The sequence below is a fragment of the Haliotis cracherodii genome, unplaced genomic scaffold (genome assembly GCF_022045235.1).
Source record: "Haliotis cracherodii isolate W230 unplaced genomic scaffold, xgHalCrac1.p SCAF_8, whole genome shotgun sequence".
NCBI lineage: Eukaryota > Metazoa > Mollusca > Gastropoda > Lepetellida > Haliotidae > Haliotis > Haliotis cracherodii.
The window spans coordinates 50,904,709-50,917,532 of NW_027266341.1; the positions used below are offsets into that span (position 1 = coordinate 50,904,709).

Consider the following 12,824-nt stretch of genomic DNA (forward strand, 5'->3'; position numbering starts at 1 on the left):
CGAAATTTCATTGGGTTTCTGCCTCTGGTTTATTATTTAAAATCAGGTTGTCTCACATAGGTGAGGTGAGGTGAAATTGTGTTTAATGTCGCGTCCAAGATTATTGCACTGATATAGTGACGTGCATGCACGTGTGTTTGTGTGTGTGTGTGTGTGTGTGTGTGTGTGTGTGTGTGTGTGTGTCTGCTTGTACAAGTCCGGACTGATGCCGATTTATAGTGCTAGCACACTGAGATACCATGCCGCAGATTAACATGAATACCCCACTCAAACACTGTATACTGATTGACCAGTCCTTGTTTTAGCCCCTTAATGCCGAGCGCCAGACAGGGTAACAACAAGTACCATCTTTTAACGTCTTTTGGTATGACGCGGCGGGGGGTGGAACCCCAGACCTTCCGCACTCCGGGCGGTCGCTCTACCATTAGACCACGGAGGCTGTCAAAAGCTATATGAACGTAAAACATGATACCCTTGTGTTTCAGGAAAATCACTTTGATATGGATGTATGTAAGGGTACATAAAGTGGCAATTACAGTAAACTACGGTTATAACGAACTCAAAGGGACCAGTAATTTTAGTTCGTTATAACCGTAGTTCGTTATAAACATATATACAGCATATATACAACAAATGGACGGGACTAAAAATAAGTTCATCATATTTGTCACTTCGTCAAAAGCGTGTTCGTTATAAATGTAGTGTACTGTACCCTAATGTAACGAAGGTTATAACGAACTCAAAGGGACCAGTAATTTTAGTTCGTTATAACCGTAGTTCGTTATAAGCATGTATACAACAACTGGTCGGGACTAAGAATAAGTTCGTCATATTTGTCAGTTCGTTAAAAGCGTGTTCGTTATAAATGAAGTGTACTGTATCCTATTGTAACTACGGTTATAACGAACTCAAAGGGACCAGTAATTTTAGTTCGTTTTAAGCGTGTTCGTTATAAACGTAGTTTACTTATCCTACTGTTAAGTCAGCACATGTAACCATGGCACCCAGGAGGTACTCATTTGCCAAATTATTGTCATGCATGACACAGGTATGTCATACAGAGCCATTGGACGCCATCTTGGCTATGACCATACTGTCATCAGCAGACTCGTAAGAAAACACCAACAGACACATGCAGTAAAGGACCGTCCACGACCAGTGCCACCCTGAAAGACAACGGAGGGAAGACAGGCTTCTAGCACATCTTGTGAGGCAACAATCCTTTGCTACGAGTAAAGCTCTGGAAGAACAATGACTTCCAAATAGGCATCTGTCCACCAAAACTGTCTGAAACTGGCTAAAATCGTTTGGATTGAAGCCATGCAACCGAAGGAATTCGGCACGGCAGTTGCCATGTTGTTTATGGACCGGATGTTGATTTCCTTGCGGGAATTTGATTGGACAATGCACAGACTCGTTAATCCAGACAAAATATAAGTCCATAATTTCAGCCTAGTTCGGCAAGGGTAGAAACTGAACTTTTAAAGTTACTGTAAGTTAACTCCCTTGTCTCGGGAAGATATTAACACACGTCAACCACGAATATGTAACACATATCGAGTATGTAACACACATCAACCACGAGTATGTAACACACATCAACCACGAGTATGTAACACAAATCAACCACGAGTATGTAACACACATCAACCACGAGTATGTAACACACATCAACCACGAGTATGTAACACACATCAATCACGAGTATGTAACACACATCAACCACGAGTATGTAACACACATCAACCACGAGAATGTAACACAAATCAACCACGAGTATGTAACACATCAACCACGAGTATGTAACACACATCAACCACGAGTATGTAACACACATCAACCACGAGTATCTAACACACATGAACCAATAATGATGTTTATTCATTTCAGAGTGTCGTAGTGAGAACGTGATAGCTGACACATTTTACTACTCAATAAACAAATCCCTATTGTTCATTCACTTCACTTCTATCAGTCACGTGGCCATACTGCCGCACAGAGAATACCCAATATAACCCCATCTGGCCGTCCGCATCCTGCATTTTCAGCTGCTGCTGCAAGAGAGAGACATCCCTTGTCCTCTGACAATGGTTGAACATCTTAAGCTTGGCGATATTGTGGCGCTTGCGGCGTATTTCGTTTTAGTGATCGGCGTTGGGATATGGGTATGTAGATGTGTATATCCTGTTACGTCCTCCAAACATGTAACCCAATAATATGTTTAAATATAAATCTGAGCTAGCTGGCGATTGCAATGCAAGTCGTGGCGCATTTCATGGTGACCGTATAGTTTGTTGTTCAACGCCGCGCTCAGAATCTTCTACCTATATGACTGCGGTCTGTAAAGAATCGAGTCCGTACCAGACAATCCGTGATTGACATCATGAGCACCGATCTACGCAATAGGGATACAATGACATGCACCTGCCAAGTCAGCGAGCCTGACCTCCCGATCCCGTTAGTCACCTCTTACTGTTCACGTCATAACATATAACAGTGAAAATTACATTTGATGGGGCTATGATATTTAATAAATGGCGAAAATTAATTTGCATATATTCATGTATATATGACAATTTTTATTGTATATCCTTTACTGTTAGGTGAAATGTACACCAGGGTGCTATATATGTGCTATATCAACTGGCCGGGAAACAGATAAAACCGCATTTGAGCAGATACTAGTACCTGGATACCTGCGGTATATAAATGTAGATTTAATAATTATATGTAGATTGGTGGAAGGCATATCGTAGTTGTATAACAACGTTATTGCCAATGACATGCGTGACAAAAATATGACAGTGTTGTCAACACAAACGTTGTCGATAGAAGGATTGAAGGATTTAACTGGGCGCTATAAGCACAATTTGTGGAATGTTAATACGTACAAAATATATGTGTATGTCGGTGTTATAAGTTCCAAATTAACCCCCATCAGCCCCCCAAAAACTATGTATATGGTTACAATAAATAATTCAGATATTTTAATAATTCAGATGTTTCTAAATTTGACGCACCATTGACAAAAATTATGTCCGATGCAATTCCCTTTTGTGACTTGTACCAAATGTTCCCGTTATGTTTCGGGTGAAAAATTGTCTTGCCTTTGCATGTGTTGTTTGTGACGGTGCCGCCGATGGGCAGGATACGATAACATATACCTGGTATCATCACTATTTGATGGTGATTCACAAACATGCTCATGATAAAGTCGGAATCGGACAGTCGATTATGCTTTAGCAGAGATTTCTTATGGATATGGAAAGGTGAAATTTATTTATTAGATAATTTTCCGAACAAGGAAGACTATGGCCCCGTAAGGATTCATTGTTAGAGTTTGTGTCCATCAACCTTTACTGGTCGTAAGAGGCGATTAATTAGAGCGTGTGGTCAGGTTTGGTGACTGTCTTTGTTGCCTGTCATCGTACCCCGACGGCGTTGATAGATGCTCCATAATATCAATCACTGGATTGTTATATCGAGACTTTATTATTTGCAGGGTGTCGTCATATAGTTTGAATAATACTGAACGCGGCGTTAAACAGCACACAAACAAACGGAAGTCTATGGAAAGCAATTATCAGGTTATAAAATCCGCCACGCAATCAATTTACATGCTTTTAAAGCAATTATCATCTCCTGTCATGTTCAGAGGTCGTTTTAAATACAACACAGCCGCAAGCCCCATCCCACAGGAACCATATCAGTGTTTACAGTGATTCGTTAATTGATAAGTAAAATGGTTAATTCAGCAGCAGTGACTATGAATTAACCATTTACACAGGCAATAATAAAACAATGTTTATTACAATAAAATATAAACAAAGAATACTTTTACTTTTACAACGCATTTTTACCCCAGTATATCCTACTGAGGCAAAGGCATTTTTTAAAAATATTTTCGAAAAATTTCTCAATCTCACATTATGTCTTTAAAGTTTTTCGAGTTCAATTCAGCATGTGATCATTACTTCACCAACACGACCATTGACATCAACTGTGTTAAATGCGATTGTTATCTTATTGTTCGTCAGTGTCTATCGCCAGGCACCCTGTTTTGTAATCTACGTCATGTTTAAGTTATTGTCTCACAGAAGATAATCAAGACCAATGTTTGCACAATGTTGTTAAGCTGGCGATCTTAAGTCACAAATCGCAAATCTTCTACAGTTATTTTGACTTTGGAGTTTCTGCTAAGACGACGTCATACGCTGTAACAGATTGCGGGTCAGATTGCAGGTCAGATTGCAGGTCAGTCAGATTTTCCATTGCAAGAACCACGCGAACCATAGGGGTATTCAATACTATTCAATATTGCTGTGGGATGAGGTGGGGTTAAAGATAGGAGGATGGGGTGGTGGGTGTCTCGGATTTTTGTTACAGCCATTAGAGACGAGATATTTTTTCGGTCACTGCTTCAAAAACTCATTTTGTTTCTCTGAAAGGAAGAACAAAAGATCACCAAGCATTGTATTTCCAGGACAACCATGAAGTAAAGCGAACAATGTATTGTTTTGTTAAAACCTGAAGACAAATTATCTTTTCCCGTCGGGATTGCGGGATAGAATAGGCCCCCAGCAATCTATGCTTGTCTTCCCGTGTGGAATCCGGGTTAGAATAGGTCCCCAGCAATCTATGCTTGTCTCCCCGTGTGAAATCCGGGTTAGAATAGGTCCCCAGCAATCTATGCCTGTCTCCCCGTGTGGAATACGGGTTAGAATAGGTCCTCAGCAATCTAGTCATGTCTCCCCGTGTGAAATTCGGGTTAGAATAGGTCCTCAGCAATCTAGTCTTGTCTTCCCGTGTGAAATCCGGGTTAGAATAGGTCCTCAGCAATCTAGTCTTGTCTTCCCGTGTGGAATCCGGGTTAAAATAGGTCCCCAGCAATCTATGCTTGTCTCCCCTCGTGGAATCCGGGTTAAAATAAGTCTCCAGCAATCTATGCTTGTCTCCCCGTGTGGAATCCGGGTTAGAATAGGTCTCCAGCAATCTATGCTTGTCTCCCCGTGTGGAATCCGGGTTAGAATAGGTCTCCAGCAATCTAGTCATGTCTCCCCGTGTGGAATCCGGGTTAGAATAGGCACAAGCAGTCTATGCCTGTCTCCCCGTGTGGAGTCCGGGTCAGAATAGGTTCCCAGCAATCTATGCTTGTCTCCCCTCGTATAATCCGGGTTAGAATAGGTCTCCAGCAATCTAGTCTTGTCTCCCCGTGTGGAATCCGGATTAGAATAGGCCCCATTCGAAATTTCAAAATAAATATCTTGAAATTTCAAGTTATGTATCTTAAAATTTCCAGTGATGTATCATGAAATTTCAAGAAAAAAGAAGAAAATGGCCCTAAAAGGCTTCCGTACAAAATGTCATGCAGGTAGTGGAGGTTTACCACTCTGGGGAAACTCAAGAGCACGGGAAAAGGCGACTCTGCCCAATGTGAATTAATCCCTCGTTTCACATTCATGAAATAAGTGCTTTATTATTCATTAATGTAGGAATATTTTAACTGTACAGCATCGTCATTGACGTCATCTAACATTTATACTCCGTACACATCTTGCTCACTCTGAATATTCATTTATTATTATCACGGACATTTTGACTTTTTTGTTGTGGCCGTTAAGGACCAAATTCTACGACCTTCTGTTAATGCATGCACTAATGCATGGATTTAGGGGTTACTGGTGATTCATGTGTAAGTAACGAACGATAGTTGATTTTATTCATGTGTGCGGAAAATGAAACTAGGTATTATATTTATTGTATGTTGTATGTTATATAGTGACCTTAACCTGGCTCCTCATGGGTGTCAAGGACAACTATATTATAACCTTAACCTTTACTCCTGATGGGTGTCAAGGTCAACTATATAGTAACCTTAACCTTTACTCCTAGTGGGTGTCAAGCTCGACTATATAGTAACCTTAACCTTTACTCCTGATGGGTGTCAAGGTCAACCATATAGTAAACCTTAACCTGGCTCCTGACGGATGTCAATGGGTCAACTACATATTGACCTCAAACTTTACTCACAGTGGTTGTCATAGGTCAACTGTATAGCGACCTTAACTTTCACTACCGACGGGTCAACAGTAAAGTGACCTCAGTGTTTTTTTTACAACAGGTGTCAAAGGTCAGCTCTATCAATGTGGGTACAATGACTCGAGAGTGTAGGTATTTGTGAATTGTGCTACATCTAGACGTTATTAATCACTCATGTTATATACTACTTTCAGTCCACATTCAGGCCCACCAGAAGCGGCGCCATGGGCTACTTCTTGGCAGGGAAAAGCATGAACTGGTTCACAGTAAGATTATTATCATTATTATGCTTCTCAGATCCTGGCAACAATAAACACAATCAACAGCAAACTCAACTCATTCGAAGCTATCAATTGCAAACATAAACAGAAAACTCATCGGACCCGTGAAGATCCGGGTTAGAATAGATTTTCAGCAACCCCTGCTGGCCGTAAAAGGCGACATTGCTCGTCGAAAGAGGCAACTAACGGGATCGGGTGGTCAGGGTCGCTGACTTGGTTGATGCATGTCATCGTATCCCAATTGCTCATGATGTCAATCACTGGGTTGTCTGGTCCAGACTCGATTATTTACAGACCGCCATCATATAGATGGAATATTGCTGGGCGCGTCGTTAAACAATATACAAACCAAACTCCTCCATCTGGAACTGAAAGTACAAGAGATTTATCAACTGAAAGAAAAAGTAAACAGTCAAGAAGAAAACTTAAACTATATATATGTGAGGTCCAGTTTTGATGAATGGAAAGGATGTAAGTTCAAACAGAAAAAAGCATCATTACGTATCTCCTAAGTAGGACTTACGTAGGTATTAGTATCTTCTACGTAGGACTTAGTATCTCCTACGTAGGACTTATCATCTCCTACGTAGGACTTAGTGTCTCCTACGTAGGACTAACAGACAGACAGACAGTTTGTTCACTATGAATGGCCAAATGGCACATAGTACAGTTCAGATACCTAAACATTAACTTACTATCTCTTACATAGGACTTAATATCTCCTACGTAGGAGATACTAAGTCCCACGTAGGAGATAGTTATTCTAGTCTATAGTCTAGGAGACACTAAGTCCTACGTAGAAGATACTAATTTCTACGTAGGAGATACCAAGTCCTACGTAGGAGATACTTAGACAAAGACACAATTCACGGTGGCCCTACTATGCTTCCGTATGAGAGAGATGCAGTGAAAAGAGCAGGGAGGAATTTGAGATATAAGCCCCACAGTATTCAGGAATTCCCGGAGGATGTACAACTCCTATAGGCGGCGAAGTTCTCGTGTCACTGTTCAGTACGGCTAGGTCACAGAACAAAAGGGCAGTCATCAGTGTTGACAAACTCTATTTAAACAATAATCTTCAAAAAGTACATCCTCCCCCTTCTAGGGCCCTACAGACCCGTGTGAATCAGTCACAGGGACCCTTTAGAGGTGCGAGGGTAGCTAGGGCGCCGTTTCACAAAAGTCTCTTAGCGCTACGACCTCCTAACCGCAGCGACCTAGTTTAGGATGTCCTAACAACATGCTTTACGACCGTTTCTCTCGCCTAATGTTTCTCCTGTTCACAATTTCTTTGATTCTCAATAGTGTCGCCATATCAGACGCTGACTTAGGATGTCGTAAGCTAGTTACAAGTGCCCCATACCTATCGTGGGTTAGGAGGTTGTTTACGGTGGGGTGTAAAGTTAGGAGGTCTTTGTGAAACGGCACAAATAGTTAAGAGGTGCTTTACGACGTGGTTTAGGAGGTCGTAGCGCTGAGAGGCTTTCGTGAAACGGCACCCTGGCAGGAGTCTACACTATATGTAGGTAGAGCAACAACCCAACATTGTTAACTGAGGTAAAATGTGAATCTAAATATGACATTTATCATATAACCCGTAACAGGACTGATGTTGACAAACATCTAGATTCTACCATAAGTAAAAATACCAAATATACTCCCATGCCAATCCCAGTAAGCACCGAAGTTGTTCGTAATGTTTCTGATATTACCATTGCATGTGCCTCTATCACTGATTAACCGAAAATTTTGTGGTCATGTCATGTAATCCCAATACCAACACTCGCTGTGGGTGGTATAACTATATTTGAAAACCATGTTACTATTACAGAAAGGCTTGACAATGATGCTGGGATAAATAGCTTATGTACACTAATGTAAATACATATGTTGATGTTTTCACAGGGAAGTCTTACACAACCAATGTTGATTTTGAAGATATTCCTGAAGTCATGTGACTATATCAATCAAACATGAACAAATAATTTGAAAAAGAATTTAATGACCTGCCTGCTGCAGTGGTTTGGGGTAACCCCACTTGTAGCAGAGATGATAAAATAACATGTCGAAATAAATTGTCAAATGACACCATATATCAATGAAGAGGGTGATGCAGAGGGCAGTCACGGTGATGTTTCTACCGTGTATCATCTAAAGCAAGAACTCTGATCTGAGAAACATATGCAATATAAACCTGGTGTAAACACAAATGTTATTGACATTGACATTGACTCGTTGATAAAAGTGGAAAAAATCCTCGGCAAGCCTCGGAATTTTTTCACTTTTATCACCTATCAACTCGTGTTGATATATTTGATGTCAAAAGACACTCGGGTTGGATTCTCTATATAAACATAAATGTTATTGACATTGAAAATATGTAAGAATATGTAATATGTAAGAACCTCGCCTCTGCCTCAAATAACAATACATATTTTGGGGCAAATATCTCAAGTCAAGCAACTAAAAACAACCAATGTTGTCAACAATGTATTTGTTAACTTTTTCAGATGCTCTGATTAATGATGGTCCTATTTCATATAATCTGGACAAATGTATCTATTAGTTACTTCAAATGAAACACAATTCAGGCTCACAATGTATCTGATATTCTGAATACCCCAGATCACATTCTGTATACAAATATTCCTGAAAGACTTTGAGGTAATTGCCCCAAATCAAATCAAAGCACAGGTGGTGTTAAAAATAAGTATGATACAATGGACTTTGAACATATTTTGAATAACATTTTTTCCTCAAATAAGAAAATCAATTCTGTTGATGCAAATATTTTATTCAAATATGTGCAAACACAGATGTACCTAATAACATTAATATCAGAAATGTCCTGAACGATCATACCTGTACCCAAGTTTTTTTAGAGAGCTCTTGAAGTAAATATTTCATGTTCCGAGTTGACTAATAATTGCGATGTTGATAATGATGCCATTGCTGTTGCACATGTAGTTGTTGTTGACGAAGACGGCGAGGATGATTACACTGATGATGATTATAATGATGGTAATGATTGTTCTTATAATGACCAAAATAATGCTCTTAATTTCTTAAGTTTTAATGTGATTCTTATATCTGGCCAAATATGTGTAAATTACGTAAAACATTATCACCTAAAATCTATCCACTCTCCACTACATCCAGATTGATTGTACACGTGAACACACTATTACGTTAAAGTGTCTATATTACTTATATAGTAAAGCATACATGTTACAGTATGCATCTTCATTGAATATTGTACATTGTACATTTTGTTTCTTTTGTTTTGTGCGTGCGTGTGTATAATCTTGGTTTTTGGGAGAAAATAAACTGAAACTAATAGCTTATTCAAGTCTTTCGCGACACAATTTATTGTATTCACTGCACATTGTCAGTTCCGGAGATGTCCGCATCTCGCGCATATTGATGTAGATGCCCACTGGGTAAACAAGCAAATAATATCATTAATAGTTATTTGTAGTATTACAGACTGGTTTGACCCCCTTTCCAGGTGGGTGCCTCGCTTTTCGCAAGTAACGTCGGAGCGCCAATGTTCATTGGTTTAGCCGGAGCGGCTGCTGCATCCGGGTACTCCGTGGTTGTGTACGAATGGCATGTGAGTATATGTTCTTGACAAACTTTATAAGTAAGTGTTATAAATTATATATCCTTGAACACTTCACCTTTCATATGTTCGTCATCACTGTGAAGATCCTCGGAGGTAGAATAGGTCTTCAGCAAACCATACTTGCCGTAAAAGGCGACTATGCTTGTCGTAAGAGGTACCAACTGGGATCGGGTGGTCAGGCTCGCTGACTTGGTTGATGCATGTCACCGATCCCAATTGTGTGGATCGATGCTCATGATATCAATCACTGGATTGTCTGGTCCAGACTCGATTATTTACAGACCACCGTCATATAGCTGGAATATTGCCGAGTGTGGCGTTAAACACCAAACCAACTAACCACAACAATTTCATCATGTGGCTTTATTGTTTTGCATTCAGAACTCCCCGACTATTCCCAGATACAGAAATCAGATATGAATGTTATATGTATGCTTCTGTCACATAGAGTTTAGAAGCCTTTATGATGATTAGCTGTGGGGTATTCAATACATTATTAAAATTACAAGTGTGACGTCATCCTCATCATTAGTGTCATCCAGACTCCCATATACATATATGTTTCTGTTGTAGGCCATATATTTACTGATAGCGCTGGGATGGCTTTTTGTACCAGTGTATGTGGCGAGTGGGGTAAGTATCAGCGTCTCAGCTTTCTTTATACAGTAAACCCTCATTAGTCCGGAACCCCCTCCAACCTAACCACCCCACCCCTGGGTGGAATGAGTGTGGCACCGTCTGGAGTAACCAGTTTTCGCTGTGTAGATAAATACGCCACTTGATGATAAGCTTCGGAATTAATTGCGATATAATGAGTATGAATTTAAAATCGGCATATTTTCTTCAGCAAAAGACAATTATCATACCCTATATTTATGAAATCGAAAGTTCCTCGAATCGTCCCCGCTACAAATAATAAATGAATATAAGTTAAAATGCCAGAGGTTAGGTTTACGAAAAACAAAGATAAGCCACGCGTGGCAAATACATGTTTATTGTGAGTAAAACTGGCATAGTCCACACCTTAGGGATGTTGGCAGACTTGATATGCAGCAAATCGCAGATAATGTCGTCATACAGACACATGGCGGACGTTTGACATGTCGTTTGAACCTAGATGAATAACGAGCCATTTTGGACTGGTGATACTCGCAGAGGATAGAACATTATGAAATGAAGTTTGGAAGTGGTACCATCGCGCCCCCCCCCCCCGGCCCCCGCCTCTGACTTGCCATGGTGTGGTGCCTTGCCGCTGCAGACTTTCATCCGGGCTTCCCCTCGCTCTGGCCATGTAGCTGATGCCAAATACCCAGGCCATATCTGTAATACAATAATCAGACAACTGAAAGAGTGATATACCAACTTAATAGAAACAAAGATAGTTAATATTAACTCGGTTAACCCTTATGGCGCCTGACCATCCTTTGGCTTTGTATACCGCCTAGTGCCGCACTGTCGAGGTTTCAATAACGTATGCATTGTTTAATCAAGAATCAAGAGAATACACAGTCTCAGACAAGAGCTGGCGTATACATTTAAGTCACACAAAAAAGCTGGAAGGTACAAACACAATGTATGAACCATCGTACGGTGGCTTACAATCTCAAGTGATACATTGATTTTATAAGGAATAATTTCATCCCAGCCCAAATTGTGAAGTAAATTAGAGAAGGAAACTATCAGGTTGGATTTTTCAAAAGGCAGTTTATTTGTGGTACAGTGGTGTAATGTTTCAAATATTACAAAATTCTAAATTGAAGTACAGTAGATACGGGGTACTTGCTTTGGCACTTTACAAGAGAAATACAAATTAATTTCTAGGTAAGGAACTAGGAAACAACTGCATAGCATCTAGCGTGTGTTGGCTTGATAATAAATATCTAAGATGCGCATTGCTCTTTCATAACCCAATGTCTTGTATCAGTTGGCCAGGCAAGCCTATTTCAAATCCCCAACCTCTAACTCTTCAGGCGTCCCATGACGCCCTGCAGACGCTGAACGAGGTCTACACCACCTGTGAGAAATGAAATCCCATGAGAGCTTTGCAACCCCAGATCTCCGCACCATAAGGAAGAATGGGTTTTATTTTAAAACAAACATTTAAATTAAATGTTAACTGGCATATTCACAAAGTGAAACTGCAGCATTTAATGGCAAATACAGGTTATAGGTTTTAATCTTGAGGGTATCAATGTGTTTAGACTATGACAATCTATCTGAAAACAGAACACCCAGATAACAAAAGTAAGTACTTATATCAATACGCTTATCATTAAAAAAACAACGTTCATCATCCCTTAAAGTGCTACCACTTCTATACACACATAAAATCGGTTTTAGACATGTTAATTGTAAGTCATTTTACAAACAAAATGGATAAAATATCATTTCTTTTCTTTGCAGACCTATTACAGTATCAACGAATATACACAAATCATCTGCATATAGTAAATGTAATATGTCCATGAATTCCTCTCCAATAAAAAATGCCCGCAAATCACTACTTTCTTTCATAAACAGTAATTCAAGGATAAACATCATGAACATATAGGCCAAGAAAGTTTTTTTATGTTCTGACAGCACACTAAATCTTGCAACTCAACTATATGAAAATTTTTGTTTTCGAATATCCCGCCTTCATACAGATATGAAAAACACTTCTTAACATGCCAAAATACCAGGAAAATGGGCCAAATTGCATTAATAGTGTTAGTCAAGCGATGTACTGTCTCTCTTACACGTCGATCGCCGTGGAAATCTTCCCAATCGTGATGTACATGTGCTAGATGTACGTTCTAGTTCAGATCAGTTCAGTTAAAGAGAATATTATTAATTAGAAACTGAAACCACGTGTGTGCATTATACGACCACAACATTAA

The 12,824-nt window shown here is 39.8% G+C and overlaps 1 protein-coding gene across 1 annotated transcript in view; it reads left to right on the forward strand.

The window, feature by feature from the left end:
- The first annotated feature begins 2,087 nt into the window (after nt 1–2,087).
- The window catches only part of LOC139451054 (sodium/glucose cotransporter 4-like), a 29,216-nt gene continuing 18,479 nt past the window's right edge, over nt 2,088–12,824 (forward strand). Inside the window, exons 1-4 of the mRNA XM_071232856.1 lie at nt 2,088–2,165; nt 6,234–6,305; nt 9,829–9,933; nt 10,519–10,578. Coding sequence (XP_071088957.1) covers nt 2,088–2,165; nt 6,234–6,305; nt 9,829–9,933; nt 10,519–10,578 — 315 coding nt within the window. The remainder of the gene's footprint in view (nt 2,166–6,233; nt 6,306–9,828; nt 9,934–10,518; nt 10,579–12,824) is intronic.